General features: G+C 47.7%; 1 protein-coding gene across 5 annotated transcripts; it reads right to left on the reverse strand.

Annotated features, from left to right (window-relative positions):
* Positions 1 to 217: 217 nt before the first annotated feature.
* On the reverse strand, positions 218 to 18267 carry ZFP28 (ZFP28 zinc finger protein). Of its 5 annotated transcripts, XM_036926360.2 has the most exons (7): positions 17572 to 18267; positions 16989 to 17080; positions 10917 to 11043; positions 10666 to 10761; positions 8949 to 9082; positions 8234 to 8333; positions 218 to 4584 (listed from the first exon to the last, which is right to left on the reverse strand). In XM_036926360.2, the coding sequence occupies exons 1-7, from the start codon at positions 17789 to 17791 to the stop codon at positions 2900 to 2902; spliced, it is 2454 nt and encodes an 817-aa protein (XP_036782255.2). In that variant the 5' UTR covers positions 17792 to 18267; the 3' UTR covers positions 218 to 2899. The 5 variants fall into 5 exon arrangements, 4 of the variants coding, with proteins under 4 accessions (XP_036782255.2, XP_036782258.1, XP_036782259.1 ...); XM_036926363.2 differs by lacking the exon at positions 8234 to 8333 and having other exon boundaries at positions 4264 to 4584; positions 17572 to 17865; XM_036926364.2 differs by lacking the exon at positions 218 to 4584 and having other exon boundaries at positions 8238 to 8731; positions 17572 to 17865.
* Positions 18268 to 18894: the final 627 nt, after the last annotated feature.

The following is an 18894-nucleotide window of genomic DNA, read 5'->3' on the forward strand; positions in this document are numbered from 1 at the left end:
TTTCCTAATACAAAATAGGATTGCAAATTTCTCTTTCAGTCTCATTCGGTAAGCAACCCTTATCACACAACCACGGTCTGACACTCATTCTCCAGCAGCAGTTTCTATAGGGGCCAGCTTTCTTCAGTCAAAAACAAAGGGATGATTAACTTGAAATTTGAAGTTAAAGATTGTAAGAGTACTTCACAAATGTAAAGAACTAAACGAAACTAGGACGTAAGAAGCAGGAATCACTTTAATGGATTAGAGTGATAGGCAGAGATGCAGAAATCTTCAGGTTGCAGCCAAAGGACTGACTTGACTACAGCCATTGCCAGTCCAGGAGTGGTGTTCCCCACTTACCTGGCAAGGGCCTAACCAATTAAAATGAATGCTGAGAGAAAACATCAGCCTTAACACTTAAACTTAAAGCTTAACACTCACTTAAAGCTGGATATTGGCTTTGCTCCTGTCCCTGTGTCTACAATCAAAGGACAAAGAATGACAAATCTGATTGGCTTAACTGTAACCACGTATAACCAGCAGCTCGCCAAAATTACACGGAATGAAGAAAGGGAAGTGCCAGTAGAGTTAGGACAAGTGTTTGTGTTAAAGACAAAAACTGATTTCAACATACATACTGAAAAAAATATAGACATATATACTCATACGCAAATATATACACATATATTCAATATTAATTTTGACTTTTATGACTACAAGATCATTTTATACATAAGCTTCTGCAAATCACGTATTTTAACATATTGTGGACGGACAACTCTGCATAGAAGCATACACACAGCTTAACCTCTCTCTACTAACTGGATCATACAGGATTGAATAAGCACAATTGAATCCATCTGCTTGGCAGAGCACTAAAATTCTATTTGTCATAACTAAAACAATTCTGCAATAAACATTATTTACATCTACCTATTCATTCCAAAGGGATAAAATTCCCAGAGCTAGAACTACTCTTTTGAAAGGAAGATACATTTATAATGTTGACAGGTCAGGGCATGCTGCCACCCAAAAGGGCAGTAGTCACATTTACATTGCTAGTGAACAACTACCTGTTTTCCCACGCTGATATCAGTACTGGATTTTATCCAAATCTTAGATTTTAATCTGAGAGCCAAGAAAATTAATTTTTAATTTTCTGATTGGTGAGGTTAAACTTCACAAATTATTCATCTAAACTCTTCAACTGTGACATACCTGTTGGTATGCGCTGGTGCGTGCACAATGCACTTTGTTTCTAAATGACACACTCTTTTCATATAAGCTGTATATATATTTTCTGTCAATTGTCTTCTACATCTTTTCAGTGCCTCTCACCACGCTGAAGTTTTACATCTTTGTGCAGGCTAACTCACTCTCTTCCTAACATCTTCCGGACTCCACATCCTACTCAGTAAAGCCTTCCATTTTTCCATGTTTGCCTCTTACCTATTATTTCGGAGAAGTTAAAATACAATTGTATTATAATGTTTTTTTTTGAAAGTGGATAACCAATTATCAAAACATCATTTCCCCAATAATGAAAACCCAACCTTATCACCAAATCGAACATACCACATCTCAAATGCAAAGAAACTTCAACATGTCCTCGTCCAACAATGTCCTGCTGTGATGGCCAAATTATTTTTCCTTATGTTGTTTCAACAAAAACTGTGTAAGTAAATGTATTCTACAGGGACTTCATTGTGGTGACAATTTACAAACATTTTCATAGCACTGCATACATCTGGAAAAATATGTTCCTTTTATTGACATTTCCTATTGTTTAATACAATTCAATAATTTTCCTCTATTCAGAAACTGCTTTATAGTTTTTGTTTTTGATCTGAGTTGTATTACCTTCATAAGAATAATCAGAACTCTGCATCTTCTCTAAAGCAGGGGTTGGCAAACTGTTTCTGTAAAAGGGTAAATAGCACATATTTGGTTGTATAGGCCACATTGCCGCTGTTGTGCCTACTAAACTGCCATTGTAGCATGAAAGCAGCTATAGGTAATCTGCAAATGAGTGTGGCTGTGAACCAATAAAACTTTATTTGGATGCAAATTTAATATAATTTCATATTGTCATAAAATAATTCTATTCACCTGTTCAACCATTTAAAATTTTTGTAAAAATTGACATCATGGGCCATACAAAACACAGTGAGACTTTGGCTACAAGTTACAGTTTGCTGACAACTACTCTAGATCAACTTACCTTAAGGTGAACTGTCCTTGAAAGGTTAACAGAATTTATTCAAAAGTTCAGGTAACAATAAATAGCAAATGTTGCCACACTTTTCAATTCTTAAGTAGCATGTCAGTAGTTGTGACTTTATGCATATACATCTTGCATTTTTCTGATTGTTTCAGTTCTTTTGTTGCAGGCAACCTACTCACCCATTTTCTCTACACAGTTTCTAAGACTGTCAGATGTACAGGAAAGGTGAATTTTCTCACCAACAAGGTCTTATCACCTTACATACGCAGATGAGATGGAGAGCCACACCGCCATGGAATCAAGTTTTAAACCAACATTGGCTAAACCTGTCTACTTTGAAACTTTTGTTCCTAATGTAAACTGGTTTCTCTTAACCTCACTGTATGCATCATTTTTATTCAGAGCTGGCTATGGTAACTTCATTGTCCCCAAAAAATGTTTTTAAAAGAGCTAAAATTAACCAATACTTAGTCTGGACCAGGCATTGTGCTAAGCACATCTTATCTGTTCACCTGTTCAAGAGACTGGAACACAAGGTTTTACACAAGAAACAAATGAATTACACTTAAACTTAAAAAATCAATCTGACCCCAATATGAAGAACTTGTAAAGCACAAAAACAACACTCAAAACAAAAACAACTGAGAGACCAGTTTTTCAACTAATAGACTAGCTGAAATAATGATGTTGAGACTATGGTGATGGGAATGAGGATGGATTCCAGAGAAATTTGGGAAACAGACCCACAGGACTTGATGTAGATGGTAAAGAAGGGCAGGCTGATGACTCTCCAGTATGAATTCTCTGATGAGCAAAGTGTGTCATCTGTCTGAAGACTTTTCTGCTTTTTTTATAGTTATAGGGTCTCTCTCCAGTATGGACCCTTTTATGTTGATTGAGGTGTCCAATTTGGATGAAGGTTTTCCTACACTCCTTGCATTCATAGGGTTTCTTTCCAGAATGAATTCTCTGATGTACACTAAGAGACTGACGATGGCTGAAGGCTTTGCCACACACGCTACATTCATAAGGCTTCTCTCCAGTATGACTTCTGCGATGACAAATAAGGGAGGATTTTGTTTTGAATGCCTTCCCACATTCAATACATTCGTAAGGTCTTTGGCCAGTGTGAAGCCTCTGATGTTGAGTACAGGATGAGTTATCACCAAAGGCCTTCCCGCATTCGATACATTTATAGGGTTTCTCCCCAGTATGAACTCTCTGATGTTGAATAAGGTGTGTGGTTTGGCTGAAGGCTTTACCACATTCCTTACACTCATATGGTTTTTCTCCTGTATGAGTTTTCTGATGCTGTGCAAGGTGAGCCTTCTGGGTGAAGGCTTTGCTACAAACCTTACATTCATAGGGCTTCTCTCCAGTATGAATTCTCTGATGAGTGGCCAGCTGTGAACTGATGCTGAAGGACTTACCACATTCCCCACATTCAAAGGGTTTCTCTCCAGTATGGATTCTCAAATGACTAGCAAGGTGTATATTCTGCCGAAAAGCTTTCCCACATTCTTTACATTTAAATGGCTTTTCTCCAGAATGCACTCTTTGATGTTGAGTAAGTGATGCATGATGGCTGAAGGCTTTTCTACAAACATCACATTCATATGGTTTTTCTCCAGTATGAATCCTTTGATGTACAGTGAGGGATGAGCCATACCTAAAGGATTTGTCACATACATCACATTTGTAGGGTTTCTCTCCGGTATGAATTCTCCTATGTTGATTAAGTCCTATATGATCACTGAAGGCTTTCCCACAATCAATGCAATCAAAGGGTTTCTCCCCAGTGTGATAATATCGCCAGTGACGAATAAGAGATGTGTTCTGTATGAAGGCTTTCCCACATTCAATACATTCATAGGGTTTCTTGCCAGTGTGACATCTTTGATGCCGAGCAAATGACGAACCATCACTGAAAGCCTTCCCACATTCGTTACATTTGTAGGGCTTCTCTCCAGTATGAATTCTCTGATGAACGGTAAGGGATGAGCTCTGGGTGAAGGTTTTCTTACATTCATTACATTTGAAAAGTTTTTTTCCTACATAGATTCCTGTATGTTTTATTACCAATGGATTTTTGGGGAAACTTGTCTTAACTGAGTCATGATTATGAACTCTCTCTTCTGAAATGTCCAAATGGAACCATCTTCCAGATTTTTTATATATATGCTCTCTTTCCTTAGATAGGGTTTTGTTATGAATGACTGTTTGTTGCCTGAATTGTGTTTCCTGACTTACCAGCTTCCTTTCAAACACACACTCAGAATCCCAGTCTTCTCTGAAAACAGAACACTCCAAGTTAATATTTGAAGCAAATGAATCCTGTTTTGGAAATAATTCCTGGGTCTCATATGTAGATTGTTGGCCTGAAAGATATAAAAACAACAACATTTCCTTTATCATGTTAGGAAAAATGGAATCTGCTAAAAAGAAAATTGTGAATGAATTCACTAATTGGTGAATTAAGACCTAATTAAACCACATAAAATTATGCACCTCTAAAACATGTAGACAGCAGTCTATAATATAAGTGAGAAGACCCTGGAGTGAATTCATACAGGAACCTAACAGATGTGAGCAGGAAAAAAATTATTAAATGTATGTGGAATCAGTTCCATGTCGAAGAGTAAGGAAAATAGTTCTGCAATCACACCACCTAAAAGTATAGGCCATGACAGTCATTGCCTTCAACTTCTCTCACACCATGTGTCCTGCTCCAATGTCAGAGCAGTCATCACATCACAGAAGTTGTTCCAAAAAGTTTGCCAAAGCACGAAGTAGACAATGCATTCTGGAGCATTCATCAGGATTACCTGAAAGCCTGGTCATTCCCCTACAACCAGAAGATGGTGTTTCTGTTAACCATATCTTATTTAATTTCAAAACCTACATTGCAATTGATAGCTGAAGCTCACTGGCCACATAAAGTCACGTTTACATTCACCTGCTTGCCTCCACAAGACGGACAAAATCCTCACTTCTTTGGCCACTTATTAGTGGGTAGGGCCTTGCAATTTAATTTCTCATTTTGAGGAGACTGTTTGCATACAGATGGTGAGTACTAATATTGTATTTAATTATATATGTACACTACTGAACAAGTATATGTCTGATCTCAGACTCTGGGCTTACAAGGAGGACTGAATATTTCTGAAATCCTTTTGCTGGATTACTTAGCATGGACCAAAAATCTGTGTGTGTACAGTTAAAACGCAGTAAATATATGTAGATGACAGTGGGATTAGGGAGATGATTCAGACAGAGTTAAATGTTGGTTTCAAAAAGGAAAATAAAGCCTTTGTCTAATGACATGTAAACAGTGAGAGCTTTCCCTCTCAGATCAGTAAAAAGTCAGGGATGGCTGCTTTCACTTCTATTTAATGCTGTCCTAGAAGTTCTAGCCAGAGCAGTTAGAAGTAGAAATAAAAGTCATTCAAATTAGAGAGAAGCTATATTTGCAGATGACATGATCCCATATGTAGAAAAACCCTAAAACATCCACAAGGATTAGAATAAATCAATTCATCAAAATTGTGGGATACAAGATCAACACACAAAAATCGGTTGTATTTCTATGCGCTAGGAATCAACAATCTGAAAAGGAAATTATGGAAACAATTCCATGAAAAATGACATTGGAAGAACAAGTTATTTAGGAATAAATTTGCCCAAGGAGGTGCAAGATCTTATGCTACAAACTACAAAACACTGCTGAGTGCAGTGAAGACCTAAATAAATGGAAAGACATTCTGTGTTCATGGATAGGAAGAGAGCAAAAGAAACTAAATTAGGTTACAGAAGTAAGGCCAAACAAATTTGTTATGTAGTTCAAATGGGAATAATACATCTATTAATAATAGAAAAAAGTATGAGTGAAACAAAGTGAATGCCTCTAAAAGTCAGCAGAGTGAATGCCTCTGTAAATGAAGACACCACCCAACTTAATCTACTGTATATAGAGAAACATCATGTGCAAACTCACAGACCACACAAACTAGGATCAAAATATATCACATTTATAAAAAGGATTTATACTCATGTCATATAAAGGGAAGGAAATATGACCCCACAGAAAGGCATCATTAACAGAATATGAATGTAAAGGGATTTAAACTGCATATATTCTCAACATTACAAGCAGCTAGAGTAATGATGATCAAAAAAAAAATATCAGTTTTCACCCAACAGCTTAGCAATAATTTAAAAAAATACAAAATACCATTGGGGAAGTAGGCATAGCACTATACCCATGAAACTTAAAAAAAAAAGTATACTTTGATCATGCAAAGAGATATGTACAAACCATTATTTATTTTAGGTAAATACTGGAAAAGACCTAAATGTTCAAATGTCCTCAACAGTAAATCAGTTGAGCAACTTATGGAATGTCCGTACTAGACTGCCATTAAAAAAATGAAGTAAACTGTATGTATCAAGTTTCTAAGGCCACAAATAGAACTCATAAAATAAATATGTTAGACTTTTTTTAATCATACATATCACAATTTTAAAGCACCTAATTAAAACAATTCATAACCACATGTGAAAAATTGTTTAAGACAATACATCAAAGAATCAGTATGTTTATATTGAAAAATTACTGAGATTGTTAAGAACACATTAAGACATGAATAGAGAAATGTTATAAATGAGGGACATCTTGCAAAAAGATAAAGAGGATAACCAAACGTAGGGAAAGTATTCAACCTCTTTGACAATTAAGAAAAATAACTTCAGGCTACAATCCTTCATACCAATAAACATTTTCATCAAAATATACAATACATCTAATCATCTAGTCATTCCTAGAACTGCCGAAAGCAAACAAAGCTTTCAGAACTTAGCAGATGAAAAACAACTGCACGCATGACTGAACGATCATTCCTACTACCTGGAAAATGTGTTCATCACGCTGGGAAGAGGTCTGAAGGTGCCTTGTTACCATATTGTAATTATGGTCATGATTTTCTATTATTTTCCCAAATGGGGTAAGGTTACATTTTCTACAAACCATTGCTTTCTTAAGAAGTTTCTTTTCCTGTCCTCATGTATCAAAAGAGAAGACACCTCCACTTACATCTTCTTGCAGTTTGACTTGTGCCACCCTGTGCCACTGAAACAGGAAGCTCCTGGGAAGCCTGTCACCGGGGTTACACCACTAGAAATTTTGCAAACTCTATTGCATGCAAGTCATCCATGAATGTGTCTTATGCCCTCCATTAGAGTAATTATTGACAATGACAACATATGTGTGAATTCATTTTCTCCAGTTGCCTGCTAATGGCAAGCAGAGTGGCTCCCGAAAATAATTTTCAATGCGTGGTTCTTACAGGAACAGGTGTGTGACACAGTGAGTGGGCCATGTGATCGCGGGACAGTAAGCCTCTGGGAGACCCCTCCAAGTACATAGGGGTCAGGACAAGGTCACCGAAGGAACTGAGCAGCACGTCTGGGTGACTCAGAAGAGGAGAAGCACCTCAGGGGATGACTTATCACTCAGGAAAGGGGAGCAGAGGAGGAAAGAGAGTAACTTGAAATCCCAGAGCTTGGTTTGCTCTAGATCTGGAGGAACCCGGTGGTTTTGTGAGGACTCAGCCTCCTGGGCAGAAGCTACACTCTGCCAGCCGCTGCCCTCTCCTCACCCCCCAGGGCTCCCTGCCTCACTCCGTACAGACACCAAACCTGGTTTAGAAACAACATCCTGCACGCAGGAGAGACGTGGAGTTTGGTCATATGCTTGACATCCTTACATTGAGAACAAGGCCCTTGGTTTCATAGAAAAGCGTATTATCCGAAGAGGCGGAAGGAAAGCGGGCAGCATGTGAAAGGCGTCCGAGATGCCCAGCCATAGGAAGGTACCAACTGCCGGCCCTCCAAGTGTCGGATTCTTACCTTGGGAACCGCCACACAGATTCAGCCCGAAGTTTCAGGGGGCCCTCCCCACCCATGATTCAAATTGAGGAGGGAAAACGGCGGCCCTGCAGACAGGCTCAGATGTGGGGAGGGCGTGCTCACCTGCCGCAGCCGGGCCTCCAGGGCTCGCCCACAGCCTCCTCCCCCCGGGGCCCGGGGGCCGCGAGAAGCCCGGGGCCGTGTTCGCGGTGGTCGCCAAGCCCTGAAACGGCACAAACACATGCCTGGATCAAATTACGCTGGTGAACCCGCAATGCACCGGGGGCGGGGGGCTGTGTCTACACACTGCGAAGAGGTGCTGGGAATTCTCACTTCAGTACTGAGTGATCCACACCGCATAATGCTCAGGCCTGTTACACAGTACGTTTGGGAAAAGAGAGAGAAATAAGAGAATCTGTTTCTCCTGTGGAGAAGTGGTAATTTTGTAAGGGGGAATGGACTTACACAGTGTGAATTTCCTAATGCTGACGGAGGGGTTCCCCACCTTCAATACACAGTGTGCAACAAGTCTGCAGGGTTCTTCGCATACAACATCTTTAATGAAAACGGGGCTGAGATCATGCTCAAAGTTTTCACACAGTCATCACATGCCAAATGTTTCTGATGAAGCAGACGTGTTTATGATTCAGAACCGAACTTCCCTGCGTTTCTTGTGCGCATCAAGACTGTGTGGTCTTTGTTCTGCAGGAAACCGCCTACAACCAGCAGTGTATTCACACAGAACTTCCCCCATGCTTACTGCAGTCAAGGTCTCCTTCCTCGCGAAGGGTTTCCCTAGGAAGGATGCTGTCTGGACTAACGCTTCCTCCTGACTTACCTGCTGCCTCTCAAACAGAGCATCGAATCCCCCTAACGTGGGGCACGGGAGCCTCTCCGTCACTGCCTGGCCTGACTTCTCCTCACACAAGGCCTGTGCAGGCAACGCCTTGCTCTCCGGTGCAGCCTTCAAGTCTGAAAGATATTGAAAAAGTGAAATTCTCTTTTACTATGTATTAGTATGAAGAAAACTCCCAAAATGTAACCAAATGAATAAAAATCCACAAAAAAGCATGGTTTGAAAGCTTTTCTTATATGACTAACCAACCTTCCATCCCCTGGTGTGTGTTGAGTTCTAAAGGATACAGTGTGGCTTTCTCCCCTGCACGATCCCCACACGTCTGGTCCAGGAGGAGAGGCTGCAGAGCCAGGGACACGGCCATGCACAAACCCTCGAGTCTAACACGAATGCGGCCAATACGGACGAAGGGGGAGGAAAGGCCACAGGAGAAAAAGTCCGTACGGTCCTTATTTCAGCATTAAATAAAACCACGTGGGCTCTTTATTTTGAAAAAAGTTTCTTCTCTAGCTCTCTCTTTTTTTTAACAATGCCTCCTGTTTTATTACAGAGTTAACTAACAGAAGTTCAGATCCCGGCCTTAAAAGTACAAGTCTTCATGATCAACTAGAACCTCAGCAAGAGATGAAGGGTTGAGAGAAGGAGAAAACCCGTTTTGTTGCATAAAACTAGTTCGGAGGATGTGACTTAGTAGGATGCTAAGTGGGAAACGTTCACAAAATGCCCTCCTAGTTCTCCTGCCCGTGTGACGACCCATGCGAGTCACCGCAGCTTATAACTGAGCAACCGGTCCTGCCCCATCAAGAAAAACTCTTCCTTTCAAGTATGATTTGAGCATAAGAGGTCTTACGAGGGTCTCAGCCCTTCAGAAACTGCTGCCACCCCTCCCACAGGAACCTCCAGACCAAACCCCCGAGTCCTTGTCTTACTTGATTAATTTGTTGTTGCAGAAATAATGATGTGGTTGAAATCTCCGTATTCCCACATGCTATAAATATCATCACAGTATCTGTAAGAATATTCCATTAAATGTGAACCAGGGTTCTTTTCCTCTGAGAGCCGATCACCCCACTGCCTGCTGCCTGTGTACACGGGGAAGTCCACGTACGGCCCAACCCACTCACCTCTCACCCACCAATCTCTTTTTCCTAATTCAAATGTTTCTGAAAGAGTTTGAACCTGGGAGTGATCTTCCTTCTTCTTCCTCCCAAGCCCCTGCTTCCACTTACCCGACAGAGGACAGCAGTTTCCACGTGCTCTAAGTTATGCACGATATGAACATAACCCCGTGAGGCAGTTAATTCTTTAGCGGCATGGCTCCCCCCACCAGCCAGGGCCTGAGGGCCTCCCTCAAAGCTGACTCAGTAAGAGGCCCCCATAAATGAAACGCTCATTTATCAGACAGAAATGAGGCAGTAAAGACAACACAGAATCAGGCAAAGATTTTTTAAAGAGCAGAGATGGCTATGTAAGTCTGAATGACAAAGGATCTGGGAAGGAGCTGGGAAGAAGTGGGCCCAGAGCAGAGGAGAGGCGTGGAGAGAGGGGGGACGGGGCCTGAGAACTCGGGCGGCGCCGGCGCCAGAGGCCGTTTCCGCTCCAGGCGCAGAGACTCAGGGAGTCTGCTGACGGCCCTGCACGCCTGAGGGCCAGGCTGTGCCTGGCAGGGGCTTCACCCCACCTGAGGGCCCCGGCTCACCTGGGCACCGGCCTCTTGTCAGCTTCCTCGTCACTGTCCAGGGCTCCCTCTTCTGTTCCAAAGAGGAGATCATGTCAGGCTTAGAAGTGCAGAGTCCTGAATCCACAAGAAACAGGAGGCGGTCACGCTGTGGGGTCTGTCCAGCCTTGACGCAGCCGCCTTGGCTGGAGGGAAGAGGGACAGTGCAAGGCACGGGGCTGACGGGGTGGAGGGCATCGGGGAGGTGGGGGGGGGGCGGGGAAGGCCCTCACCCAGCGAGGCCAGGCTCCTGTAGGTCTCCAGCATCACGCTCCCGTGCAGAGCCCGCTGTGCGGGGCTCAGCCACTGCCACTCCTCCGGGGAGAACTCCACGGCCACATCCCCGAACGTCACCAAGCTCTGCAAGGACACAACCGTGTTCCTGTCGACCGGGACTCACGCCCCACACCGCTGAGGGTCGTCATGGGCTCAACTGCAGCCCCCAGATTTATGTGTTCAAGTCCTAACTCCCAGAACCTCGGAATGTGGCCCTATTTGGAGAGAGGGCCTTCAAAGGCATAATTAAAAGGTAAATGAAGTCATATGGTGGAATGAAGTCACTGATCCAATCTGACTGGTGTCCTGACCAGAGGAAGGGACTCGGGATGTGGGTGCATGGAGGAGAGCCTATGTGAGGACAGCGGGGTGGCCATCTGCAAGCCAAGGAGGGGGGCTCAGGAGACGCCCACCCTGCCCATACCCTGCCCTGGGCCTTCCAGACTTCAGGACTGGAGACAGGAATGTCTGCGGTGTGGGCCACCCAGTGCGTGCGATTTTGCTGTGGCAGCCTGCACAGACTACCACAGGGGCCTAAGGATCACCTTCTCCTCTTTTTGGGTAAGAACCATAGATATCGGGAATACTATCCGGGGATGTGGAAACCTAGTGAATTAGCGGAGAGGTTGTCTCATTACATGATAGGGTCTAGAGAAGCGGGACGAGTACGGAGGCGGCTCTTGCCCTGCGAACCGGCAGTCCTGCTGCAGGTGGAAGGAGGCAGGTACACATCCGCCCAGGACCGTGAGAACGGAGGCCACACTGTTGCCTGAACGACAGGTCCCAGAACACGTTCCAAGCTGAGGACAACGGGGTGGCCTGGACCAGGCAAGGGCGGGGACATAAACCTGGTGAACCCCGGGGGACAAAAAGGACTCCACCGCAAACTGGGTTTTGAGTGTTTCCATTTTACTTGCAGTGCTCACTAGATGGGGAGCGTTCATTTTTTAAAAGAGAACTAAGAAAATTCTTTTTTCCTGAAATAAAGACGAATGTACAATAAGAATGAAAAGCACCATAGAGCTTTTAGTTAACAAAAGGCCCCTGAGCGGCTGGGAGGTGCCTAGGGCGTGCGGTGGGCGTGTGACGGCAGGTGCGCCACTCACCTACCACCGGCGACTGTTATCGGAGCTTTTAGGATTTCAGCGTACGAGTCTCATACTTTCCAATGTATCTCAGACATCTACTCAGTTCAAACTCCGACTCCAGGAATCCGGCTAACAGAAGGTAGATTTGAATGACTGGGATTTTCAAAGTACATTCTCAAGACAACAGCAAAACAGTGCGACCACCCCAAAAGCTAAAGTCAGTCCCCTTCACTTAGCAGCTCCAAACCCCTAAACCTCTGTGTCTCAGCTCCCCACTTATAAGGTGGGCAAGTCCACAGAAGCGTCCTGTTGGGTGGAGAGGATTAAACACGACGGCATACACACAGCACTCTGAACTAGGGGCATCACGAAGAGGTGACCGGATGTCAGCTCTGGGGACCTGACCAACAGCTGAACCCTCCAGTTTAAGGGTTCACACAATCTGCCAGAAACAAACAGTCCTTGCACGTTTGGTGTCTGAATAAATGCCATCAATGTTATTTAACCCACATCAACTTTGAGGACATTTTTAACCGAATTAGGTAAACACAAGTCAAAGGGTTCTGCCAGTGATCTCTTGATCTGGAGACGGGAAGCCCGATGCATGGCTCTCCTACACCCCATGCCAAGGAAAACACCTGGTGACGCTTTCAGGACACCGCCAAGAACTGCTCAGGGAGCCTCGTGCAGAAGGCCGACTCGTGCCAACCTGAGCAAGCTAGTCTCAAGCAGGCACCAGCAGCTTGCACGTTGGCGCCCCTGGGCCTGAGAGCAGAGAAGGGGCTCTGCCCGCGGAACGAGGGGCGGGTGGGACAGCTCCTCTGGCTCCTCAGTGGTTCCTGTGCAGCTCTGCTTCACTTGCATTTTGCACCAGCAACTTGTTAAACACTTTCAAATTCTGAAAACTGTGCAAGACTGAGCAGTGGAACCTTCAAGAAAACTGGGACTCAAACACTTCAACACACGTGTACGCTAAGGGGGACAGGCCAGACTCAGAAAGACAAACGCCGCGTGATCTCGCTTACGCATGGACCCTGAGCTGGTGACACTCAGGAGCACAGGGGAGTGGTGGCTGTGGGCTGGTCAAAGGGCATGGACTCCCAGCTGTGCAGGCTGATTCTAGACGTTTGATGTGAAGCCCAGCACCAACAGCAAACACTACTGGTAAATTCTTATATTTTACTGAGAGAAGATCTTAGGTTAAGTGCTCTTACCACCAAAAATGACAATGACAAAGGGGACAGCAGGGAACTTCGGAAGGTGGTGGGTAATATGGCCTTGACGGTGGTGGTTTCATGCGTGCACACTTCCCAAACTTGCCACCACACATTACAAACATGCAGCTTTTTACATGTCAGTCATACCTCAATAAGGCGGTTTAAAAACAACAAAAAAACCATTTCAGTGCAAATACTCTCCTTTGGGTTCAAAGACTGAGGCGCTCTCTTCGGACCCAATGCTAACAAATGGGTTTCCAGATTCCCATCTAACAATTCTAATGGCACTCCCATTTTGCACTTATTTTCAGATAGTCAAGTATTTCACATTTTTTTTAGATACCCTTCTTTACTATGAAACACATTACATACTACATGTAGTACATAAATTGTATACTAATTATAACCTTTAAAAAAAATCTTTACAGCATCTTTATAGCATCTCACAATAACTGTAAGTCTGTTGGTGCAAGAGAAAACAAGGCCCCTTCTAGCATTTGCTACTGCTTGGTTAATGGTAAGAAAACTAATTTGGGGCTCCTAAAGGGAGTCTAAGTTCCAGTATTTTCTTATACTTGGCACCTGGGCTTTTCAGTTCTCTTTCTCTTATGGGAACCGTCCCTTCTCCGCCTCTTGACCCCATTTCCAGAGGGATCCAACATGAGCAGTATGTGCACGCCCTCTAAGGCATTTCCTGGGTTTATACAGACTGCCCTTCATGTACAGGGTCAGTGACTTCGGTCAGTGCTGGGGGCTGCATGCCCGTGTCCCCCCCATTCACACGTGGAAATCCTAAGGCCCTTGGGAGGTGCTCAGGTCATGAGGGTGACCACTCCTGAATGGGGTTAGCACTCCTGTAAAGGAGGCCCTGGAGAGCTCCCGGGCCCCGGCCACCGTGCGAGGACACAGAGACAAGGCGCCGTCTATGAGCCGAGAGGCGGGCCCTCACCAGCGCCCACGTGGAATCTGCTGGCACCATGATCGTGGACTTCCCTGCTCCGGAACCGTGAGCGGTAAATGTGTTGTTCATAAGCGCCCGTCTGTGGTGCTCTGTGTCAGCGCTCTCAAGGACTCAGTCAGCACATGTCTTCTGCTGTAACAGTCACACTCACAGCACCAACAATACACCCCACAGCTCTGCATACTTGCGCTTAAGCTTGCTTCATCCTCACAATAATCCCAAGTTAGCCCACTGCTAGTCCCATTTTGCAGATTAGGAAACAGCTCTGACTTGCCAAGATCACAGTCCTGTGCAGAGCCGGGGCTGTGAACCGCAGAGTGTGACTGAACAGTCTACGCTCAGCCTCTGCACCAGGGCCAGCCAAGTCTTTCCGTAAAGGGCCAGGGAGTAAATATTTTAGGCTGTGTGGGCCAGACAGCCTCTGTCGCAGCCACTCACCTCTGCCCTTGGGGCACAGCAGTGGCCCCAGAGGACATGTAAACAAAGTGTGCTTGGAAAGGCAACTGAATGGACACCAAAAGGTGAACCTCATATAATTTCCATGTCCGAAAACACTGTTCTTCTTTGACTTTTTTTTTTGTAACCACTGAAAAATGTAAAAACCATTTGTAGTTCATGAGCTTTACAAAAAGAGGTAGTGGGCCAGACCTGGCCCGCGGACCAGTCTGCCAACTCCTGTCCAACACTATTTTTGGCTCTGTTAATGCATGTCAACCAAGGACGGGGCTGTAAGTTTCTAGAACAATCACAGTGGCACAGGACGCTGCCAGCGGACACCCACTCAGCCTCAGTCCGTGTGGCGCTTTCCTTCAGGCGGCACTCCTACTAGCTTAGAAGAGCCTTACGAGAACCACAAGGCGGGCACCGCCATCCCCGTCTCCACTGATGACGGAGATGGGGCCGTTTAAGTTGCCTTGTGGCTGCACAGCAATTAAATGCCAGCATCAGTGTCTGAACCCAGCCCTGTGGCCCCACTGTCCACACGCGTAGCCGCCACACCTGGCCTTAGTTGGAAGGTTCCACTCTGACCACAGCAATAACACTGGATATCCATTCGTCCTGACAGCGAAGCAGGAGCCACCAGATAGTGTGGCTTCCAGCAAAATGTCCTCTAACTGCTACCTGGCTCAGTTAGGGATTGTCAAGAGGGCACAGACCACTCCCAGAGGTGCTGGTCCCATTCCCGTTCCCGCTGCCTTCATGGGAATGTGCAGACTTGCAAATGACTTCACAATAGGCCACTACTTCACAGAGAACACACATGGGTACAGTTCCTGTCCCAACTCTTAACAAAGACCATCTAAAGACATTAAAAACAAACAAACAAGCAACTTTACCCTTACAGAAAAATACTTGGAGCTAATTATTTCACAGGAAAAAATGTAAAGCATTTTATGGAAAAAAATTCTTTAAGGAGTTGTTTTGGGGGGGTCGGTCTCGGGGGAAATCTCAGGAATTCGGGTCTGGATGAGAAGTGTGGGTTACCTAGTCGACACTGCAGTGGAGGAGCCGAGCTGGACACAGGCCTGGAGCTCCGAGGGGAGGCTGGGCCGGGAAGGTCAATCTGGGGGCAGCCAACACAGGGCTCTGTTTCACAGACAAGAACAGGCTGCACTCCCAGGGGAAGAGGTACAGAGGGACAGCACCAGAGCCCCGAGACACACCGACAGCTGCAGGTCAGGGAGATGAGGAGGAACTTGCAACTGCAGGAAAACCTGAGAGGCCAGGAAGGTGAGAGGGGAGCCGGGTGAGTGTGCATCCTGGAAGCCGAGGGAGATTAGCGCCCACCACTGGCCGACGGCTAAGTCAGACGGTGGCAGCCAGCTGCTTCTGTAAACATGGTTTTATTGGAACACAGCCCCAGCCATTCGTGTACTACTGTCTGCGCTGCGTTAGCTCTAGGGCACAGAGGGGAGAAGCTGCAGCTCGTTTACATCTGCCACCTCGGAGAGTTTGTTAAGCCCAGAGCTGTTTCAAATGCCCATGAGTCAAGACAGACTAAGGACTGAGTCCTGCACTTGATAACGTGATCACGGGTGACCTGCTTAGAAGCATCTGGGGGGGCAGGGGGACCCAGTGCATGTACTCGTGAGCTGTGTATTTACGAGACAAGCTGACAGAAGCAAACAAAACAATTTATTAGCATTTCAAGAAGCCACACAGTCAAGAGGGAAAAGACAGCCTTTCGTGTTGCCTGATACTGCCCAACGCCCCCTCTGCCTGCCTTCAAAACAAGGTTCAAAAACACCTCCTCGGCGGCCTCCCTCCCCTTCCCCACAGAGGCTATAAGCCAATTCCGCCCACAGCGCGGGGTCCACGCGCCTGAACTCTAGAACCTTGCTTGCTTCCATGACTTTCCACCAAGGAGCTGCGAGCTGCCGGGAGCAGGGACCCGGCTGCCGGAAACCATCTGTTCCTCCAGGCGCTGGCGCAAAGCGGGTATCAAGCCAACTAGGCACATGCACCACGTGGGGTGGGGTGTTTGCCCCGAGGGGTACCCTTCACCTCTGTCAAAGTGCCTCTGAGGAAAGGGGCACAGGGAGGGGCCGAACCAAGGTCCCACCGAGGATCACCTCTGAGCGGGATGAGGGGGAAGCACCCGGGGCTAGCGATCCCCGCAGGCCCGCCGCCCACCAGAATGTGAGACATGGGAACCAGTTCCCAGGACGGGTCTCTTAAAACTGAAAACGTTGAAAAAGGAATAAACATTAGGTCTTGGAAAACAAGAAGGCATTTCAGGGAGGAGAGAAAATGTCAGCTCACCTGGGACACGGCTTTCGGTCCCACTCCCGTCCCCGCTGTCTCCTGCTTGTACCTCCGCTCCTGGCGAAGGGCGGCGTCCCTGCAAGGCAGAGCTGGGGGAGGAGAGTGGAGTGGCTGCAGACCAGGTCTACACCAGCTCCTGAATCACTAGCCTGGAAACGAGCCCTTCCTGCCGAGTCTTCAACTACAGCCAGAAACCAGAAAGGGCTTCGGCAGGTGCAGAATCAGAGGCTGGAGCGAGCAGGGTGGAATCACTTTTTAAAGGCGCAGCTGGGACGTGGGCTGCAGCGGGACGGGAGGGGGTTCCCGCTCTCTGGGAGATTGGAAACAGGGATCTCCCTGCGTGGGTGACCCCGGGAGGGTCAGGTCCTACCCTTCACCGCTGACTGATGCTCTGACTCAGGCTGGGCTTCGCGACCTCTGTGGAATCCCCGGATCCACAACCCTCAGGGCCCGTGGACGCCATTCACTAGCACCCGGGCCCCGGGAGGCCCCCAACCCCAAGACCCCACCTTCCCCCGCACCCGAGGGGATGGATTCGTCCCCGTCTCCCCGCCCCTGCCCGGCCACCTGTCACCCTCACCTCTGTTCGCAGGCCCCACGGTCACAGATGCTCGCAGGCCCTTGGATGGGAGGCCGTTCCTGGCGCGCGGCCTTCCCCGGGCAGGGCGGCCGAAAGGGACCGGGGTCCCCGCTGTCCGGTCCCGGCTCGCCCCGGGCTTTGTGCGGGGGCCGCCTCGCCGCGGCGGGGACCCCTGCCCGCAGGCCCCTGCGCTCCCGCCCGCACTCGCCGTCCCCCGCATGTCACCGCGGCGCGCGGACCCCCGGCAGGTCCGGCGCCGGCGGCCCCGCCCCGCCCCCGGCGGCCGCCCCCGACCTGCACGCAGGAACCGGGCGGCCGGCTGGCCGGAAGTGGGCGTGCCCGCCCGCCGCAACGCCCTCTGGGACCCGCAGTCCCGGCCGGGGCCTAGGCGCGCCTTTCGGCTCCGCCCCGAGTCCACACGCGCCGGTCGGCCCCAGTCCGGCCGCTCCCGGTCCTTCCGGGTCGCGGCCGCCGGGGTAGCTGTCGACAGAGGGGCCAGACCTGAGCGGAAATACAGGCCTTCACGGGACAGAGCCGCGCCCCAGGGGCTTCTGGGAATCCGCGCCGGGCGGGGAGCGCGCAGGCGGGGGGGCGGGGCCGGTGGGCCAGTAGTGGTACCCGGGTGGCAGGTCCCCGCCTGGCCTTTCAACCAAGTGCATTGCACCCCGTGGCCTTTTAGGGTCCCCCCCGTAGCATCACCGAGACGTGGGGGCGTTCATCCCTGTGGCGCTCTTCGCCCCCGAGCCGTTGCCTGAGGATCCTCCGCGCCTTCACGGGCCGCGGCTGCACGCTCGTCACGCGCGGAGTCGCGTCCGCGCTGCCGGGCCAGGCGCAGCGGGCCGCCGTGGCGGGGTCCGAGGCCCCCTGACGACGAGGACTCCGTGCTGTTCCTGGGCCTTCCGCATCTTCGCTGTGGTGGCTTGCGCGGCCGTATGGGCTCCTCAGAATTCTGCACCTAATGAAAGGAAAGGAGCGACACAGCAGCAATTCACCGGAGAATTCCGCTTTATTAGGGAAAGGTGCTGGGTTATATAGGAAGGGGCATGGGGTGATTGAGGTGTTACTTCTACGGGGCTGGTGGCTATTGGCTAGGTGCTGGGATTAGGGGGGCGAGGGGTGATTGGGGTTCAGATGGCGCCGGCGGGAACCGAGGACCCGGAAGAGAAGCAGGAGGTTCACCATCTTATGGGTGGGGGCCCTTCATTCCCCCCTTTCTCCTCTATGGGGTTGTGGACGTTGCTTTCTCTCTGACTGCTTCCTGCTGAACGGGGGCGGAGAAGGGAGTGAGGGCTTGAGGACTGGGGGAAAAGGGTTGATAGGACT

The sequence above is a fragment of the Manis pentadactyla genome (genome assembly GCF_030020395.1).
Source record: "Manis pentadactyla isolate mManPen7 chromosome 15 unlocalized genomic scaffold, mManPen7.hap1 SUPER_15_unloc_1, whole genome shotgun sequence".
In the NCBI taxonomy this organism is placed as follows: domain Eukaryota; kingdom Metazoa; phylum Chordata; class Mammalia; order Pholidota; family Manidae; genus Manis; species Manis pentadactyla.

Bases quoted from the DNA above. Each gene is read 5' to 3' on its own strand.
- ZFP28 (XM_036926360.2), bottom strand. From the start codon at position 17,791: ATGCGGGGGACGGCGAGTGCGGGCGGGAGCGCAGGGGCCTGCGGGCAG. The intron at 17,081-17,571 runs GTGAGGGTGACA...CTCCTCCCCCAG, and splicing joins CGTGGGGCCTGCGAACAGAG to CTCTGCCTTGCAGGGACGCC. The intron at 4,585-8,233 runs GTGAGCACGCCC...TATATCTTTCAG, and splicing joins TGGAGGCCCGGCTGCGGCAG to GCCAACAATCTACATATGAG.